General features: G+C 41.3%; 2 protein-coding genes across 13 annotated transcripts in view; one reads left to right on the forward strand and one right to left on the reverse strand.

The window, feature by feature from the left end:
• AGPAT4 (1-acylglycerol-3-phosphate O-acyltransferase 4) overlaps positions 1-5,745 on the forward strand; it is a 47,690-nt gene extending 41,945 nt beyond the window's left edge. For 4 of the 8 annotated variants that reach the window (XM_081906919.1, XM_081906917.1, XM_081906918.1 and 1 more), the window contains exon 9: positions 483-823. In XM_081906919.1, coding sequence (XP_081763045.1) covers positions 483-568 — 86 coding nt within the window. In that variant the 3' untranslated portion in view covers positions 569-823. Of the gene's footprint in view, positions 1-482; positions 4,973-5,323 lie in introns of those variants that run through there. The other 4 variants (XR_014167193.1, XR_014167192.1, XR_014167194.1 and 1 more) reach the window with 4 other exon arrangements.
• A 1,234-nt stretch (positions 5,746-6,979) lies between these two features.
• Positions 6,980-19,039, reverse strand: part of MAP3K4 (mitogen-activated protein kinase kinase kinase 4) — a 75,368-nt gene continuing 63,308 nt past the window's right edge. For all 5 annotated transcript variants that reach the window (XM_081906777.1, XM_081906776.1, XM_081906774.1 and 2 more), the window contains 9 exons: positions 18,746-18,826; positions 17,254-17,445; positions 16,600-16,670; positions 16,391-16,507; positions 14,958-15,117; positions 12,505-12,627; positions 11,188-11,294; positions 9,120-9,299; positions 6,980-7,544 (listed from right to left, as the gene is read on the reverse strand). In XM_081906777.1, the coding sequence (XP_081762903.1) occupies positions 7,524-7,544; positions 9,120-9,299; positions 11,188-11,294; positions 12,505-12,627; positions 14,958-15,117; positions 16,391-16,507; positions 16,600-16,670; positions 17,254-17,445; positions 18,746-18,826 (1,052 nt within the window). In that variant the 3' untranslated portion in view covers positions 6,980-7,523. The remainder of the gene's footprint in view (positions 7,545-9,119; positions 9,300-11,187; positions 11,295-12,504; positions 12,628-14,957; positions 15,118-16,390; positions 16,508-16,599; positions 16,671-17,253; positions 17,446-18,745; positions 18,827-19,039) is intronic.

The following is a 19,039-nucleotide window of genomic DNA, read 5'->3' on the forward strand; positions in this document are numbered from 1 at the left end:
AATGCCTTATAGAAATACCATTATTTGTACTAAGATACCTGCATGCAGGCTGCAATTCAGTTGGCACTATTCCTGCAAGTTACAATAATAAAATGTTAACACTTAGAACTTAAAGCAGTTAACTTGTGTGCTTAGCAGATGGCCTATGCATGCTTTATGGTGAACTAGTGCTAGGCTAAGACATTCCTGTTCATCCACCAACTTGTTGAGTGCTGGCAGAGTTGCACTTCTGCTCTCACCAGGTTTTGACCTATTAGCTGTTGGCCAGTTGTACGACTTCAGATTAAAATGTTTGGTTTTTCTCACAACATCCCAAATTGCCAGGGTGCTCACTCTTCTTCACATAACATGCTGAGGTGCTTAGCTGTTTAAAAGATAACACACTAGGCTCTTCTGAATGCCTGAAGGCAGACTTGTGGTGGGCTCCACTTCTCTCTTGACTGGTGATTAATGAAACGATCCTATTCTTCTTCTTATTTCAGCTACTGTTGGTGGTCGATGGATGATAGGAGTTACGGAAATAAACAAAGGCTCGACTTACGGCAACCACGGCCACAAGGAAAAATGAAAGTGAAAGCTCCAGAGACTGCTTCATACCCAAAGGGAACATGCACACCTCCTGTGGACTGCAGTGTATCATTCTCCTTCAAATCTACGGAAGCCGAATGCAGTGAGATGGCCATGAATTCATTCTCTTTGCCCCTTATTCCTCCAACTTGCAGGGGATATTGGTTCATATTCTGCACATTATTTTCAAATTTCCCCCTATTCAAATTAAGGAAAATAAAATATGCAATGACAGTGCAGCAAGCATCTGAAGGAATTGAGGATCAGTTTCTTCTTCCTTCTTCCCCATAATCTTAGGCGGATTAACACTGTCAATCCGTTTTAGTTGTTTTATAAGAAAGTGAAATTTATTTTCTCCAGAAATTAAGCCTTATCACCTGTGAATTTGTTCAATCCCTTTTAAAAACTGTCTGAAGTTAGCCATCACACATTGAGGGAGCAAGTTTCATTGTTTAATGATGCACTGTGTGACATTCTCCCTTTCGTCTGTCTTTAATTTCTTACCATCCAGTTTCATTGGATGACCCTGAAGTCTAGTATCATGAGAGGAAGACATACATTTCCACACCAGGTGTACTTTTTCTACACCATAATTTTGTGTCTCCCTCTTGATTTTTCCCTAAATAACCTCCAGTGTTGACCTTACTTCAGCCCCCTGATAATTTCACTTGCCCTTTTTGTGTGTTATACAGCTCTACAGTGTACTTTTTAAGTGACCAGAAATGTGCACAGCATTCCAAGTTTGGCAATATATTTTTCTATAAAGGAAGTTTTATTCCCAGCTCTATATGCCCTTTTCACAGCAGTTGGGTACAGGGCTGTCTTTTATTGGGCTATCCACTTTGCCCACAAAGACCTTCCCAGTTACTGTCAAATTTGACCCCGGCACTGTACATGGAAAGTTAGCATTGGGGACAGTAACTTTTTACGGTTAATTTTATTGCTCATTCACCTCTTTCAGAACTCTCTGTAGTCCCTTTTTGGTCTTAGCCACTCTGAATAATTAGGTCATATCATAAACTCTGACATGTCACTGCTCATCCCTATGAAAAAGTAAAAAAAAAAACCACCACCCACTCCAATACAGATATTATCGGGGACCCTGTTTACATGCCTTCACTATGAGAACTGTACGATTAGTCTGAGGCTCTGCTTCCTGTCACTTAACCAGTTACTGATCCATGAGTTCTTACCTGCTGCTTTGCCATTATTTCTAAGCTGCTTCAGAGCTTTTGTTGAGGGACTTCATCAGAACATTTTGGAAGTTCACATGCCTTGTTGACACTCAAATTAAGGGATAGCGAGACAGGACTTGTCTTCTGAAGGTTATGTTTAGCAAGAATTGTTGTTCTGTAGATAAAGTTGCCCTGGAACAGGTGTTACATTAAGTGGCCTGTAATTTCTTGGGCCTTTTTAAAAAATTGTGTTACACAGACTGCTTCTCTGGTGCAGAGGTGGATGTTTTTGGCAGTGGGGCTCAGCACTTCATCAGCTAGCAGCTCCCAAGATGCTTGGACCTTTCAAGCTTGCCTTACTTTTTTAGATTAGGAAAGCCCTGTTGAAACATAGCAGTTCCTGTTTGGAAGTGACAAATTTCCCTTCACCAACTTTCCCCCCAAATTTCACTGTAAAATTCATGCAGGCGCAGAGAAGGTAGAATGAATGAAACTGGCTGACATCACTTGTAGAAGGATCTGTTCCGTTAAGAGAGGAACCTCAAGATTTTGTGGGTGATGTCTTAGTGTAGTTTGGCTGTCGCCACAGTAGCTATGCAGTCAATATAAATGTACCATGTCATCAGCAAAATGGACAAGTGTTGAAGAAATGGGTGATGCAAGCTGTTAGAAAGACTGCTGTTCAGTAAATGCTGAATGTGTTCACATTCATTGTATGTAAGTCTGCAAAGACTGGTGGGTTGTACAGTAACATTGCCAGTGCCTTTAGAAATTGTGTGGGAAGGTGAGGGTTGGAAGTGCAGGTATCGTAGGCACCATATGAAAAGACACTGCACCTGCCTTTTAATGAGTATAAGAAGACTCATTTGGAGTTAAAAGCTGGTAATTTTTAACTGTGTATCATAGGACAGGAATCTTTACAATCTACTTTCCGTGTTACAAGTACTAGGGTTTTGTTTTCAGTTTTTGTTGTGCTCTAAGTAAAGGATCTACAGTGGTACCTTGGGTTAAGAACTTAATTCGTTCCGGAGTTCTGTTCTTAACCTTGAGGTACCACTTTAGCTATTGGGGCCTCCCGCTGCCACCGCGCAATTTCTGTTCTCATCCTGAAGCAACGTTCTTAACCTGAGGTAGTATTTCTGGGTTAGCAGAGTCTGTAACCTGAAGCGTTTGTAATCCGAGGTACCACTGTATCCAGAATTCAGCACTTTAAGCATGTTTGAGAAATCACTTGTCCTCAAATGTACTTAATCTGGGCTAGATCATGTACTTGGTACGCATATTTGACCTTACCAATAAATAATAAAACTGCTAGTAGCACTAAGCAAAGCAGGGTCCGGGTATGGTTTCAAATTGGATGGGGGCCACGTCTTGGATTAAATGACCCTACAAGTGTACTATTTTATACCCTGCTTTTTCCTTTGTCTCTTTGGGTTTGGTTATGTGTAGGAGAAAATGCAGGAGATATTTGAAATGATTTATAGTAGACATCCAACAATATCTGAGGCCTGAACTGGTGGTGGATAAGTGACAGTGGTCTGTCGAAGGTGAGAAAGTTACGTAAGTGTATACTTGGCCCTAGATATCAATAACCACCAGAAGCAAATATTTGGCTTTTTTCCCATTGTGCTTTTGTCATAATTTGACAAAAGAAGGGAGAGAAAATAAAAAAATGTTTTTTGCAACGATATACACTCTATAAAGCAAAACCTTTAAGTCTTCATTGAAAAAGGGGTTATACAACAGTGATGTAACAAAAGACCATCTGCCAGTCATATATTTTCAGGATGTGCTGTTAAGTTAGTCACATTCTGCAGGGGGGTGAACTTATTTTGACTAGTGATGTTGCTTTTACTCTTTACTACAGAGCTCCACGAGCTGAGCAGCTGTTCAGAATTGAAATGCTGCTGCTGCTGCCCTAGTGCTTTTTGCTTGCCCTCTGTCAAGTTCAAGGAAGTCCAGTGGTTCTTAACCTACCCCATCCTTACACACAAAAACAAACAGCAATGAGACCAAACCTGCACATTTGTCCACACAAACTCCTTGTCAGCAGTGACTCAAGTAACTATTCAAGATTCAAGCCTACAGTCTGCATGCAAACATGTCAGAGTGAAGGATCGGGTCCTATGAAAACATTTGTTATAAGGAAGAATTTGATGTTCTTACCCTGTAGCCTTAAGAGAAACATAAAAAGTTCTACTACTCGCATTCTGCTGACTACTTCGTTAAGCAACTCAGAAGGCGATAAAAAAGCTAGCTCATGAATCAGTCGCTGACTGGGATACAGACTATGTGTGGTCTTTGTTATCTTAAAAAGCCCCATAACCGGGGGGGGGGGGGTGAATAGAATGTTGGCAAGCTCCCTTATAAAATTACATTCTCCAAGGTGTATGTTTCTGTATGTGTTACATTCGGGGGGGGGGGGGGAGATGCAGTTTCTGCCTCAGCTGCTCCTGATTTTTGGATTATTTTTTCAGAATGTTAAAATTCACCACTTTTAAAACCATGTTGATGCATGTTAATTAGAATCCCCCCTCTCACACCTTATGACTATTACAGCATGGAGCAAACTCCTCCTCACTGCCACTTAATGGAACAAGCTGTGGCCACAACTGAGGGCCAATGCAATTAAACCAGTCCATAAATACCAACAAGGAAACAAGAGGTGTCTGTTTACACAGTTACTAGCTAATTAAATGCAGAGGAATTACACAACAAACATGGCGTTAAGTGACCCTTACCTACACTGAGCTTCCTCTGAGGAGCATATTTCTAGGATGACTGATCTGCTTCCAAAACACACAAGCAGTGATCCTTGGACACCACTGAGTCAGTAAAAAGTTTTTAATCATAGTATCATGCATAGGTTGTTCATAATTATCAACAGCCCAAAAGCATTAGGACTGCATTATGAATCTCAACCTTCTGGCAGAAGTATGAATATGCTTAGAAAAGGCACATACCTCACCTGTGAATAGTAGCAGAGGTGTGTTGTTCAGTCTGGGCACAACACTGAGCCAGTTTCCCTATCAGCAAGGCCTGTGCCAAGCCCCTAAAATATTCATTTTAAACAGTAGTTTAAAAAGCAATTTGGAACTCAGCCAGCTGGACCCTCTGATGTTTGGGAGCTACACTTGCCTTTGGCTCATTTCCAAGAAGTTGGGACAGAACAACTGGAGCTCTAGAGGTTCAAAAGCAAGCCAGTGCAAGTAGATGAATACTGTAGGTCATGGTGTTCTGTTGTGCCAGAAGTGGTTTAGTCATGCTGGCCACATGACCTGGAAAGCTGACCCACATGATGCCGGCTCCCTCGGCCTAAAAAGCGAGATGAGCGCCACACCCTAACCTTTACCTTTACCATTTCCAAGAACTCTTGACACATCTAATCTTTCACACTCACAGACAGAGCCTAAAAGCTTAGAGGGTGAGAAACTGGAAGTGGATGGCAGACAATGAAGTATTAGTACTCCATTAAACAGTGGCAGCTCTCTATTTGACTAGAAAGCCATATGCACCAATGACCCCATATAAATAACTAACCTGGCCTCATGATTTAACTCAATATGGCTATTTTAGTTCAGTATAACCTTTGGAAGAGGGTTATCATTATAAAAGAAATTACTTCCATACCTGATTCATTCCTTGCACTTCCTCAAATTCTTCTGACTGCAGTGAGAGTTGGAGGCATAAACAGTCGAGGTTTTGTGATGATCTGTTATGCTTATTTTGACATTCTGAAAACCTAAAATTTGAACATGTACATTTAACACTGAATCCCAGCTCTCCACAAGTAGGCAGGTACTGAGAAAAATATCACCTGAGATTGAAAGGGTACTTGCCAAAATAACAAAATTTGACTCTGGTTTGGTGTATTAAAGCAATTTTGTATTGTCTTGTTAAGTATCAGTGTTCACGCCCCATGAACAACTGTATGTTTTAAAATTGCCTTAACACAAATAATATTAAATATTATGTTTATACAAAAATAAAGATGTTAAAATAATGAATATTTAGTTTGTAATTTTTATGAATCTACATTACCCAATAACTTCAAACTAATAAGACAGAAGAGGTCTAACACCTGGCTTTCTTTTAACCCCCCCCCCAAGTTCAGCTTCAAACAATATAATAGAAGCATTCAGTTGTCTTTGCTTTTAAGAGCAAATAATATATTCTACTGTGCTCTTCACTGTTTACAGGTTTTTAAGATGCCAAGCATCCACCTCAAACACTTGGGCTGATTCATGCAACCCAGTTTGTGACCCACACAATGAACACAATCGCATGATGGCCTGCTCATCTGAAGACTTCATTATATTATGATTACAGTGGTACCTCAGAAGTTGAACAGAATCCTTTCCAGAAGTCTGTTCGACTTCCAAAACATTCGGAAACCAAGGCGCGGCTTCCGATTGGCTACAGGAAGCTCCTGCAGCCAACCAGAAGCCAGGGAAGCCATATCAGACATTCCAGTTCCAAAGACTGTTTGCAAACCGGAACACTCACTTCTGGGTTTGCGGCATTCCGGAGCCAAAATGTTTGACTCTCAAGGCATTTGAAAACCAAGGTATGACTGTACAGTCTATTCTTGCTATTTGCACATGATGAACACCACCACCAAGGGATTAGATTTGGTCTTGTCATGTCATCCCAAGCAGTTTTACTTTTTTATACCTAAAAAGGATCTTTTCTGAAACAAAACAAAAGTTATAAAGGCAAATACAGCACAAATGCTTATTAACTAGCATCAGAGAGGGAGACACATCAGAGAGGGAGAGGGAAGACACATAAGAAAATCACAAAAGCAGCCTTTCAAGATTCACTTCTGTGATGAATAACAAAAGACCTGAAAGTTGAATGTTGTAGAATTATCAAAAGAACTTGGCTATTAAAGGTTACAGGTCTTAAAATGCCACCAGAATTATACCCGCACATCAAATGTGTTTTAGGATCGATAAGTAAGCGCCAGTTACTTCTGCGCACTGGTGTTCAAACTTCAGACTGGGCAGAGGACTAAAGAGCAGGTCAAGTCACAGTTGTGAACAAATCCTGAAGCTGCTACTTACCTTATCAGTAGAGATAAATTGCAACGGTTTTGGTGATGTACACTATGGTTTAGATCAATGAGCTAAACTAGACTATTAAAATGTTGCAGAAGTACTGTAAAATGACAGCCCTTGAATGTGCTGACAGAATTAACACATAACAGCTTCAAACAATGAAATAAAGAAAAAGACTTCCTAAAATAAACAATTTATTGAGGAAAGGCCTTTAGATTTCATCAAACAGCCTTTGCATAACAAATCAAGCTGGCCAATAAAAAAACAACAAAAAAAGGTAGAAGTTCACAGTCAGTGCACTCAACAAACAGGAGAGTAAAAACAAGGTCCAGAATACCTGATATAACACTAACCTTTGCTTTTTTTCGAACCTAGAAAGTTCAAAAATACTACATATTAACTTTACAGTTCTCAGTCATATGAGAAATGGAGGCGAAGGAACAAAAATAAGGTCATGGTCCATTATACAGTAGTAATGGCACTTTCACGGAAACATGCAGCTTCTTTGAACTCGTGGGCATCGTCCTGGGAGCAACGCCCACCAAAGGAAAATGAATGAGAGCAGCAGTAGAAGTGACGCTGGTCACCTGTGCAGTCTTCAGTCACGGAAACTTTTGAACTGTATCCTGGGTCTCAGCATAGTCTTTATGTAAATATTACATACAGTAGTGATTAAGAGATACTTCACCAGAGAACAGGAGGCCACGCATTGTGCATAACTTCATTCTTCATCTGTACACACCTGGGATGGGTTACAGTGACCGGGAGAAAACAAAAATAATCAAATCTACTGTGCACAGGTTCAATGAGGGCTCTGCTCTGCAGCTCTCTGTAAAGACAGCGCTGCTCATTCATTTACAGGTAGGTAGCCGTGTTGGTCTGCCGTAGTCGAAACAAAATAAAAAAAATCCTTCCAGTAGCACCTTAGAGACCAACTAAGTTAGTTCTTGGTATGAGCTTTCGTGTGCATGCACACTTCTTCAGATACCATCTGAAGATACCATCTGGTATCTGAAGAAGTGTGCATGCACACGAAAGCTCATACCAAGAACTAACTTAGTTGGTCTTTAAGGTGCTACTGGAAGGAAATTTTTTTGTTTTGACTATGGCAGACCAACATGGCTACCTATCTGTAACTGGTGCTATGGTATCAGGCTTTCCCAGCTCATAATAAAATAATAATAATAATAAAAGTAATAGTAATAGTATTTTACCAAGAATTAAGCATGTTAATTAAATGTTTGCAATAATGTTTCATTGAACTCAATCATAGTGGATAAAAAAATCACCAGAAATGCACTATAACCTAAAACAGACTAGGCTGGCATTAACACCCAGAGAAAAGGCAGCTAGCTCTGAAAGGGCACACACTGCTCCTCTTCCAGTACTTTCCCCCATTGTGGGAGGAAATGGAATACTTGCATAGGGTTGCTTTTCCAGACGTATACTGGTGTGAATACTCACTCCCGTGGGGGATTTAACAAGATACATTTTAACTGATTTCAGCATTATATATTTAAACCATCACAACTCACTCTGGGACCTCATGGTCAAGGATGGATAAGAAAATCCATTAATAATAATTTGTTCTTTTAAAACTTAAAATTGTTTTAGTAAGCACTCCATGTCTCTTCCTTCTCCTCTCCGGTTGGCTATCTGTAGTCTTTTAAAGGCACTAAACCCTCAGTAGAATTGTGAGAGAGGAAAGTGGGGACATCCTGGCTCCCCACCCCCACCCCTCCACACATAGGAAAAAGCCTCCAGGTAGAAAACCTTCTGTACTTGCACTGGCCAGGGATCCTACATGAGGACAGCATTTGTCCTCCAGCAGGAGGGTAGTGGGCTGAGCAAGTGAGATGTGACAGAATGGGTGAGGCCAGCAAATATCACATGATATTATCACATGTCTAAGTAGGGCTTAAAGGAAGATGGAAAGAGTCTGCTGTAGTTTTTCAAGCTCTCATGTGATTACAGTCATGTGAAGGAGATGGCAATGTTTTATGGCACTGCTCTCTAGATGGCATCCTTGAAGGCCCTCATGCAAACTGCTGTCCATGTGTTGGTGCTGAAGTACTGAAACACGAAACCTGTAATACCATGTGCATAGCCTCTCCACATGATCTAGGACCCTGGCCATTTTAGGGGTTTTAACTGTGTGGAGACACAAGGATATAGCAGACTCCCTGCTTCAGAGTATCAGATCCAGCAACTGCCTTGTGCTCCTGGCCAGTGCAATTGTAACCTGAAGAGAGATTCAGTTCTCTAACATCCCGATCCTATTCTTGATGGAAATTAGAACAAAACAAGGTAAACCAACCTTGACAAATGAATGGTCGAGGAGCTGGCTAGCTGTCCATCTCATCTTTGGCTCACTTTCCAGGCAGTGAGAAAGGAAGTCCTTTCCTTCTGGGCTTATCTTTTCTGGGATGGGAGGCTTATGGCCCATCCCTACTCTATACATTATCTGGAAGTTGTGCTCAAATTCATGCCAGGGCCTCTGCAACGAAGGAGGTGTATCAGTGTTGAAAGGGTAAGCTTGCAAATGAATTGATTTAACATAGGCTTGCTGCTGCATTTCTCCATGAGCAGCATAAAACCCTTGAGTAGCATACTGTGCAAGTTTCAATTCGGACTGCACTCAGGTCCTGCTTGTATGCTTCCCAATAGCATCTGGTTGGCCACGGTGAGAACAGGGTGCCAGACTAGATGGGCCTTTAGCCTGATCCAGAAGGGCTCCTCTTAGGATTTTAAACAAGTGCACAGTCTTATGGAGAAAAATTCTATCAGTATACACAGGAAGAGGAGTGGGGGGGGGGAGTGCCCCATCCCCGGCAGCACGGTCCCGGTAGGGTGCCATCACGACTGCCCCCACTTGCCCACACTGGGCACCACGCCCCTGCAGGCAGTGTGCCCCACCCCCAGGACACATGCCAGCCCCGCCCCACCTGCTCTCCGCCCCCCCCTGGTGCCGAAGTATAAAGCTCCGCCACTGTCAGTATATAGAAAATTAGCTACTTCCCTGTTCCATTAAATACATTAACACTCAACCTGCACATCAAGGAGCATTACATAACAACTATATGGACCTCTATCCATATAAATAATATGGGTATAATATGATACAGCTCTTTGCATAAATCCTACACACACACACACACACACACACACACACACACACACGATTACAGATTTACATTATCAAAAATGGGGAAACAAAACCCAAAATGAAATAGGATACAGAATAACACTCAAAGCAAAGAATGGCCATTCTGAAATGACAGAACCGTAGTGGATTACAACCTATTATTATCTTTCAAATACATTAGAGACCAGGGCATTCTGAAAAACATGTGTTCCAGCAATAAGTGAAAATTGTTGGGATACAATTACACAGCAGTAAAAGCCCCAATAAATTATACTCAGCAGATGGGGAAGAGGTTCTGCTTTCTATACTGCAGTTATCAGATGCTCAGAACCGAGAGTTTTCTGTATTTCTTGGCTCTGGTAATGGCAGCAAACAAAACATTCTGTCCCCAAAACATTTCCCTACAACTCAGAGATGGCTTAATACACATGCTGAATACAAAACGGGGCTTCAGTATTAGTTCAATTATTTTGAGTGCTTCTATCTTTGGACTTTCCTGCAGAGCACAGCATAGTGGATGTTTCACTAATACACAACATAAATGCAGTGGCTACATTCCAAACTGGGGGGAAATTTAACAGTCTAGTATCCTGTCCAGCCTGCCCTCCAAAACAGAAGCTCCTTCATAAATTATTAGTTTCTACACAGGAATTAAATCCGCGTTGATACTACCACCTGCTCTATGTATGTGGGGGCAGTCAAATATTTGTGCTTCCAGTCACACACAGTTAACATACAGGTATTTTACTGAAAGGAGAATGAAGACGAATATATGGAGCAGACTTGATTATGTTCTCTCCATTATGAGAAATTTCACAGATGGCATTGGATAACAAGTTTATTCACATCGCAGTTTATTAACCCAAAGTATCCACATCCAAAGCAGGCCTTTGTATGAGGAGAGCACACTAAGCAAATAAAACAGAGCTTTTATTTTATTATGCAAAATGAGTCCTTGTCCTCCTGCCTATATGACCTTTAATAGCAACACACACACACACACACACACACACACACACACACACAAACACAACAATCCCATGTACAATTCCTCAACAATTTTCTCTGTTTCAGCCACAGGTTTTTTAGACAAAGTTGGGCATCTTTTGCCCCCGGGCCCCCATGCATACAGAAACACTATTTCACACATATGGGTCACAGATTGTCCATATGTCTTTTAGACTACCATACAGCTTCATGAGTATTTGAGGTTGGCTTAATCTTGCACAATAACACTTACCTTCCCAGTGACCATCTCAATCACAACACAGCCTAGACTCCAGATATCTGCTGCACGCCCATGGCCTTCTCCTTTAGCTCTAGTGATCACTTCAGGAGCCATGTATGCTTTGAAACAACACAGATAATCACATCAGATTATGTAACAAAAGGAAGAAGAGTCTTCTCCAAATGGGATTCATCTGAGAAACCAAATCATGTCCAACAGAATAGTAAGTTACCCCTAAGTTTTGTCTTGCTGGCAAGCACAAATTGATTATTTGATCATCAGCTCCCTGTTACAATGTGTTAAATGCACGTAGTCAATACTTTAAAAATATTTTCACAAGTTTAATACGAATCACCTCCAGATATTTTCTGCTAAACTAAAGAGTTACACACCCCAGTTTTGTACTTGCCCCAAGCAATGGAAAATTGCAAAACTGTGGTTATGCTGGACTGCTACAGAACCAGAAATCCACATCTTTAAAATTCTCTTACACTAAGCAGCCGACAATAAGAATTTATGTCAACTTTAAACCGATGCCTACAAAACCAGATTTGTAGTTTAAAACTGATAGACATAATCAAATTATTTACTTGTGCAACCATTGATATAAAATTCTTTAGCCAATACCATTCATCTTTTTCAAAAACAAATAATGTTTCACATATAATTTGTTCCCTGTGCTCTGACTAGAGAGGAATAAACGTTTCATTAGTCTTCTGTTGCAGAGCAAGTGCGAAATGAGCTCCCAAGGTAAAGTCATTCTGCAAATTATTTAAAGATTTTGAAATACAACTAGTGCTGTCTAGAATGTCTAGAAAGTTTTAGGAATAGAATTCATTTTTAGGAATAGATCTTTTAAAAATTAAATGTCCAAAGTGCATCACACACTCTCTGTTTTCATGACTAACAAACTGGTATTCTCATCCCAGGGTATGGGATGGGTGAGGGGGCTGGAAGGGGCATGAAATCAGACACACCCACACAGTGATTTGTTTTTGCATTTTAATAATGTAAAGCACATCTGATCCTTTTTGTAAATGTTAACTTTGAAGCAAGACAAGTCAGACTCAGAGCTGCCTATACTGACTGGCAGCGATTCCTCAGAGCCTCAAGTCAAGAGGTTTGTTCCCATACACAAGGGAATGTGTGCCAGTTGAAATGAATGGGTAAGCCAGCATGGGTAAGGCTAGGCACCTGACTATCAATGTGAACATCGGAGCTCACGTGCCCATAGCAAAACAATGCATCAGAGCCATTATCTACAATAACACATTTCATTGGTTTTAGTCAGTACACACAAGGAAACTTCCTTGGCATGTTCTCTATTACCTGCAGTCCCCAAAGTACTATTCACTTCGCCAGGCATCGTCTGTGTATTATTCTTTAATTTTACTGAGCAGCCAAAGTCTCCCAGCTTAATCAGCCCCGATGAAGTAAGAAATATGTTTGCTCCTGAAAGGGAGGGGGGAAGAGTGATTGATTCTTAAATAAAAAATTAGACAGGATTTAAAACCCAAAGGAGACAGTTTATTATAGAGTGATCACCCTAATTACTGGTCTGGAGGTCTTGCTAGACAACCAGGCATAGATACAGTGGTACCTCGGGTTAAGTACTTAATTCATTCCGGAGCTCCGTTCTTAACCTGAAACTATTCTTGACCACTTTAGCTAATGGGGCCTCCTGGTGCCGCCGCACCGCCGGAGCACAATTTCTGTTCTCATCCTAAAGCAAAGTTCCTAACCCGAGGTACTATTTCTGGGTTAGCGGAGTCTGGAACCTGAAGCGTATGTAACCTGAAGCGTATGTAACCCGAGGTACCACTGTATCTACTTACAACTTGTGGAAACAGAAAAACTTTATTTTAGGTCTAAAAGAGTCTTGCACATAACCAGGAGCTGGGAGATACCCACTTCTTTGATTCATTTGCCAAAGCCTTTTTCCATAATCCAGCACACATCAACTCCCCAAACATGGAGGGATCTATTATTACACCTCCCCCCACTCAGCACCATTTTTCTAAGGGAGGAACAAGAAAGAGAAGCTGCCACTAGGACTGCAGTTTCTCTATCCTACAAAACGCTAAACAGCATCTAATCTCTGTTTCCATCAACTCACCCTTAAAGCCTTTAGCTGAGATGGAGAAAGAACCTCAGCCCCCAAGCAGTCTAACTAGCGTTGCTATGAGAACTGAACATGGCCCTGTGGTCTTTTCCCTCATCCCTACCAGACAGCCAGACAGGAAGCATTCAGGCAGCTCTCCCTGACTGCCAGGGCAAATGCAGCAAGCTAGACTGACCTGAGTTCAGCTAGCTCCCAATTTCCTTTTTCTCCTTCTACAATGGAGACATGTATAGGAAAGTGGGGGTCGGTCCAATAGTCAGGACACATCCTTCCAAATGGAGATGAGAGCACAAGAGCTCCCCTGTAGAGGCAATATGTGGGACTGTTCCCTCTAGGAAGGATAAGAGGTGCAGGCCAGCATGCTGTGTTTAGAGTCGAGAAGCAGCTCCTCACACTGCAAATGGATGCACAGTGGGCTGTCTCAGCAACTCTTCCCCAAGCACGGGCCTATTTTCAAGCCCCTGCCCAAACTCCACAACTAGAGGCCAAGCAGCTTGTCGGACCTATGACTCATACCATCATTTGGCACTTTGGTACACACAAAGCAAGCCATTTGGGAAACACTTTCATGGGATAACACTGACCTGATAAAGGAATTTCATTCCAATCCTCAGTTTATGATTGGCAGTGTTAAAACTCTGGCCCTAATGGTGACTTGGATTCCAAATGATGAAATGTAAAGGCTAATCAAAGCTATGTAGGCAAGAACAGCTGCCTGTTGGTTATATTCTTTTTCAATGCCCAACCTCCTAAAATCTGAAAAGATACTGGTTTATTCATATACTTTTCTTTTATGTATGCTTATGCACAGTTGGGAATAGGTGTCTTGGAGCTTGCCTAACCCCCAGGATCCCACTAGGATCCAGTGGAGGATTCCCCCGGAGTACAGAGGTGGGGTAGCATTTTTTCACAGATCTCTCCCCTCAACTAGTCACCCTCCAATATTCTCCTGGGCCACCTCTAACCCTCCAGAGCAGATTTCAACAACTCAAGGGGCGGTGGCTACCAACTGCAGAAACCACCACCAGTAATACATTCTGGTCCCAGAAAATAAGATTCTGGAAGCACTAATCCAGCAGGAAAAGGGTGACATACAGTGGTACCTCGGGTTAAGTACTTAATTCGTTCCGGAGCTCCGTTCTTAACCTGAAACTATTCTTAACCACTTTAGCTAATGGGGCCTCCTGGTGCCGCTGCGTAGCCGGAGGACGATTTCTGTTCTCATCCTGAAGCAAAGTTCTTAACTCGAGGTACTATTTCTGGATTAGCGGAGTCTATATCCTGAAGTGTATGTAACCCGAGGTACCACTGTAACTGATTGTAGAATGTTTGAACTGTTTTAGAATGTTTATTTATTTATTATTTATTTATTTAAATTATAGGTGTGTTTGCTACTGCAGGCTCCTCTGGGAGGAAAAGCAGAATATGCATGAAATCATAGAATTGTAGCGCTGGAAGGGATCCCAAGGTTCATTTTGTCCAACCCCCTGAAATGGGGGAAATGAAATAAAGAAAGTTGGGGCAATCTCATTAACATGGGGTTTGCATAGCTTTATATCCCCATGTTTTGTTATATTCCCAAAGTTTGGTTTTTAAATGCAAACCTGCAGATCAGCCCAGAGCAAAAAAGGAAATGAAAGAATTCAAAAGTGCTGCTTACCTTTGATGTCCCGGTGCACTATACCATGTTCGTGCAGCACATTGATGGCCGTTGTGATCTGCTTAGTGTAAAGCCTAATGACATGCTCCTGGAGGCCCAGCCTTGACACTTCCTCTAGAGTTCCCTCATCACAGTATTCCATGAAGATGTACATTTCTTCCTATAGTTGGGGAGCAAAGAAAGGCATCTGGTTTCATTGCATCTTCTGTATGCAGAGTAAGAGTCTTTCAAATATTCATGTTTCTGTAAGCTACTGTTATATTGTGATTTTGTCTGCAATGATAGCTGCACAGCACAGTACCTTGTCCCAGATGGGTTCTATACAGGCAACAGCTGGTAAGGGGGGAAATGGCAACTGTCTGCTGTGGTGGGCTATGAAGATGGTTGCTAAGCATACCAGACAAAAGAAGTTTGGGCCACCATACCTAATGAAAGAATGATGCTTTTATCTCATACAACATCCATAAGACTATCTATGCTGCAACATAAAATATGCAGGGCCAGTGTAGACATGGTGTGATATCCATTTCACAGTAGGATCAGACTTTGTAGATTATCGAGTTCACCCGCTGCCTAATGCAGGAATCTTGCAACAAAAGCATCCCTGATAGATGCCGTTCCAGGCTCCACTAAAATACTTCTGCTGGTTTGGAAAACCACCTCCCCAAAACACTCTGTCCTATTGCTTAATCTCTCTTAAAATAAGTTTCTGCTAAGGTTTAACCAAAATCTGCTTCCTTGCAATTTCCACACCAGTCTTGTACCTGGTTGGTGTGGAGCTCACTTTGGTACTGCTAATGCAGTGGTTTGACTGCACTCCATCGTCTCTCGAGACAGACGGATGCCAACAAACTTCTAGTCCTACTCTCTGAAGCAGACTGCAGAACAAGTTTGTTCTGCATCTAAACTGCCACCCACTTCATGCTGCTGTTTGCTGTGGGTACCCACACTGTACCCGTATCCCCACCTTCAGCAGCTTCGGAGAGGAGGGATTTCAGTTAGGGCCATCTCTGCTCAGCCTCAATCCCAAACTGAAGCCACTCCAGCTACTCCTTTTAAGCACATAAAAAGATACTGAGAAGCTGGAGTATGACGCTTCCATATCACACCCAGTTATGATTCTTAAATAGGAAGGGTATTATTCAGCTCAGAGTAGACCCACTGAAGTTAATGGACATGATTCACTTAGGTTCATGGATATCCCTGAGTTTACTCTGACTAGACTTAGCTGAAAACATCCCCAAATATGGTTCTGAAATGTATCACACATCCACTGTTTCCACTGACCATGTACAGATGTGATGAAATGCAACATAATATTAACGTGGCATGTAAAGGGGGGCCCAAAGGTTCTGTGTGTTCCTACCAATTAAACTGATTAAAGTTTGCGGACCTAACTTATTTGTGTGTGTCAGCGACTGAGGTTTGCTTACCCTGTGGAGTTCAACACCAAAGTACCGAACCAGGTTAGGGTGCTTAATGCCTTCAAAAATTTTCAATTCATCTGCTGTTTCTTTGATAGTTTTGTGATCATTTGGTTGAAATCTTATCTGAAAAAACAGTGATTTTTAAAATTAACGTTGCTGCTAATACAAAGCAGAAAATAGAAAAATTCAGTGTGTTTTATTAGTCTAGTACTTACTTCTTTCATGGCCATCAGTTCACCAGTGTCAACACTGATGCAGGTATACACTTTCCCATATTGACCTTCTCCTGCAGAATTGTAAGAATAATAACAGTGTAAGCAGCCTGGACATATTGCTCACGATTCTGCCAGTATGAACAATGACTCCTGTAAATATGTGTATGGATCCTCAATGTAACTCTTCTATGTTCATCCTCTAATGGTATTAATTGAAACTGAGGCTTTAGGCAAGTAGTGTTTAAATTGCTAGAACTTCCATACAGAGAAAGCTGCTTGGGCAAAGTCCCCTCTAGGTCATTTCAGAAGAACCTCCTTTGTAACAAATGCAAATTTGTACACACATCACTGAGTACACGAGTAAAATTTTCAACTGATTCCATCCATAAACTACAACAAGACTGTGATTACATAGAAATGGAAGACCAGGTGATGCACACACATATATCCTCCTTCACAAAGATGATCATGCGTTTGGGGTGGGGAAAAGGGCAATCAGCCCAAGTGCTTCTCCATATACTACTGCACTGACATACTCAGCAGATGCTATCTTCAACAACAGTGCATTGAATATGCTGCTTGGGTTTCATGTATTGTAAAATAAACTGCAATTAGGAATACAGTTTACTGAAAAGCAGCTTACCAGAAACTTACCGATTTTGTTTCCTCTCTGCCACTTAAAAGTCACCTTTCTCAAGCCTACATGCATGACGTTATCGTAAGATTTGGGAGTGTTGCAAACTTGGCCAATAATATTTTTCTGCCTCATTTCTCGGTACCTCTTTTCTTCAAACAGCTGGACAGATTTCTGAACTGCCTCCATAGGTCCCTGCCTGGAAGCAGTGTCTAGGAATTAAGAAAGAAAGGGGGAAATCTTGAACAAGTCCTGTTATTGCAATTTCAATCCCTGGAATCTCCAGTTAAAAGGAAAACAGGCTGTAGAGCTGTCAGATCTCTGCCTGAAATCTCAATGAGTTGCTGCGAATCAGACAGTCAGTAGAGGGCTAACACAAGACAGCATCATACATGCGTGACTGTCTGGCATCAGCCAAACTTATCAACCTCAGCAGCAGTTAGAGAATGACTTTTAGACAAAAAAAAAGCAAGCAGACTATAGAGAACCATTACTATATGAGTTTAAGATATGGTAAGCTGCAATGCTGATAAAACTCATAAGTCATTCTTTGTACACTTTAAATTTAGGCCATGAATGAGAATAGACAGGAACAAGTATTTACAGTGGTACCTCAGGTTACATACGCTTCAGGTTACAGACTCTGCTAACCCAGAAATATTACCTCGGGTTAAGAACTTTGCTTCAGGATGAGAACAGAAATCGTGCTCCGGCGGCGCGGCGGCAGCAGGAGGCCCCATTAGCTAAAGTGGTGCTTCAAGTTAAGAACAGTTTCAGGTTAAGTACAGACCTCCGGAACAAATTAAGTACTTAACCGGAGGTACCACTGTATTGTCATCTCCTGCTAACCTTTTGCCATGCATGACTGAGGGGTTATGGTGCAGCAACTGTACCGCCTTGGTTTCATGTGAAAAGGCATTTTCATCTTTGGGTTAGTTTGGTGCTTCTTGAAATGATTCAGTAAATGCCATAACTTTCTGAATCCTCCACCAGAATAAGAGCTGTCAATGGCTGTCAAGTTTAAGTTTTGCACCAATATGCACATTTGTGTATACTAACAGAAGTACATACATACATACATACATACATACATACATACATACATACATACAATTTTATTGGTTTTTGCACATGTTTTCCAAAAGTAACATCCCATCTTATACAACATAACAAACCTTTGGCTATCACAGCCTAGGATGTCCGTCAACCTCGACTAATGGTTTTCTAACTTTCTATTTGATTTTGCATTTTAATAGTTATTGCTATAAAATCCAAATCTTAAATAAACTCCTTTTTAGTCCTTTTTCGCAATAATTCATATAGTTCTCCTTACAAAACTTCTTGCAACCCTACAAGCCATGTACTAACAGAAATACAAGTCCATTTACCAGGAAGATATAGTTTGGCGAGAGCTTACAGCAAAACCAACTGGCATTGAGGGCACTCCTAAAAATCATACCTAGCATTAATGGCAAAACAGAACACAGCTAAGTAGCTAACTCTTATCTTTACCTTTGGTCTGACTGATAAGAGTCCGAAGCTCCCAACTTCTTCGGGCTGATCCACTTGAGTCTCCTTTTGGATAAGTAGGCTCTGTGAAAACAAAATGCTTTAAGAAACTGATGGCACTGATATAGAGCAGAAAACTGATTTAGTTTTTTTACCCACTGCTTAGCACTGGTTCCTGTTGATGTTAGGATATGAAGATGGTTCAAACTATTATTAGGGCCCCACGGTAGTATAAGCTATTTACATAAACACAGAGATTGACTGCATACTCTTTAGAGACTATTTAGTTGCAAGGGT

The sequence above is a fragment of the Podarcis melisellensis genome (genome assembly GCF_964234715.1).
Source record: "Podarcis melisellensis genome assembly, chromosome: 3".
NCBI lineage: Eukaryota > Metazoa > Chordata > Lepidosauria > Squamata > Lacertidae > Podarcis > Podarcis melisellensis.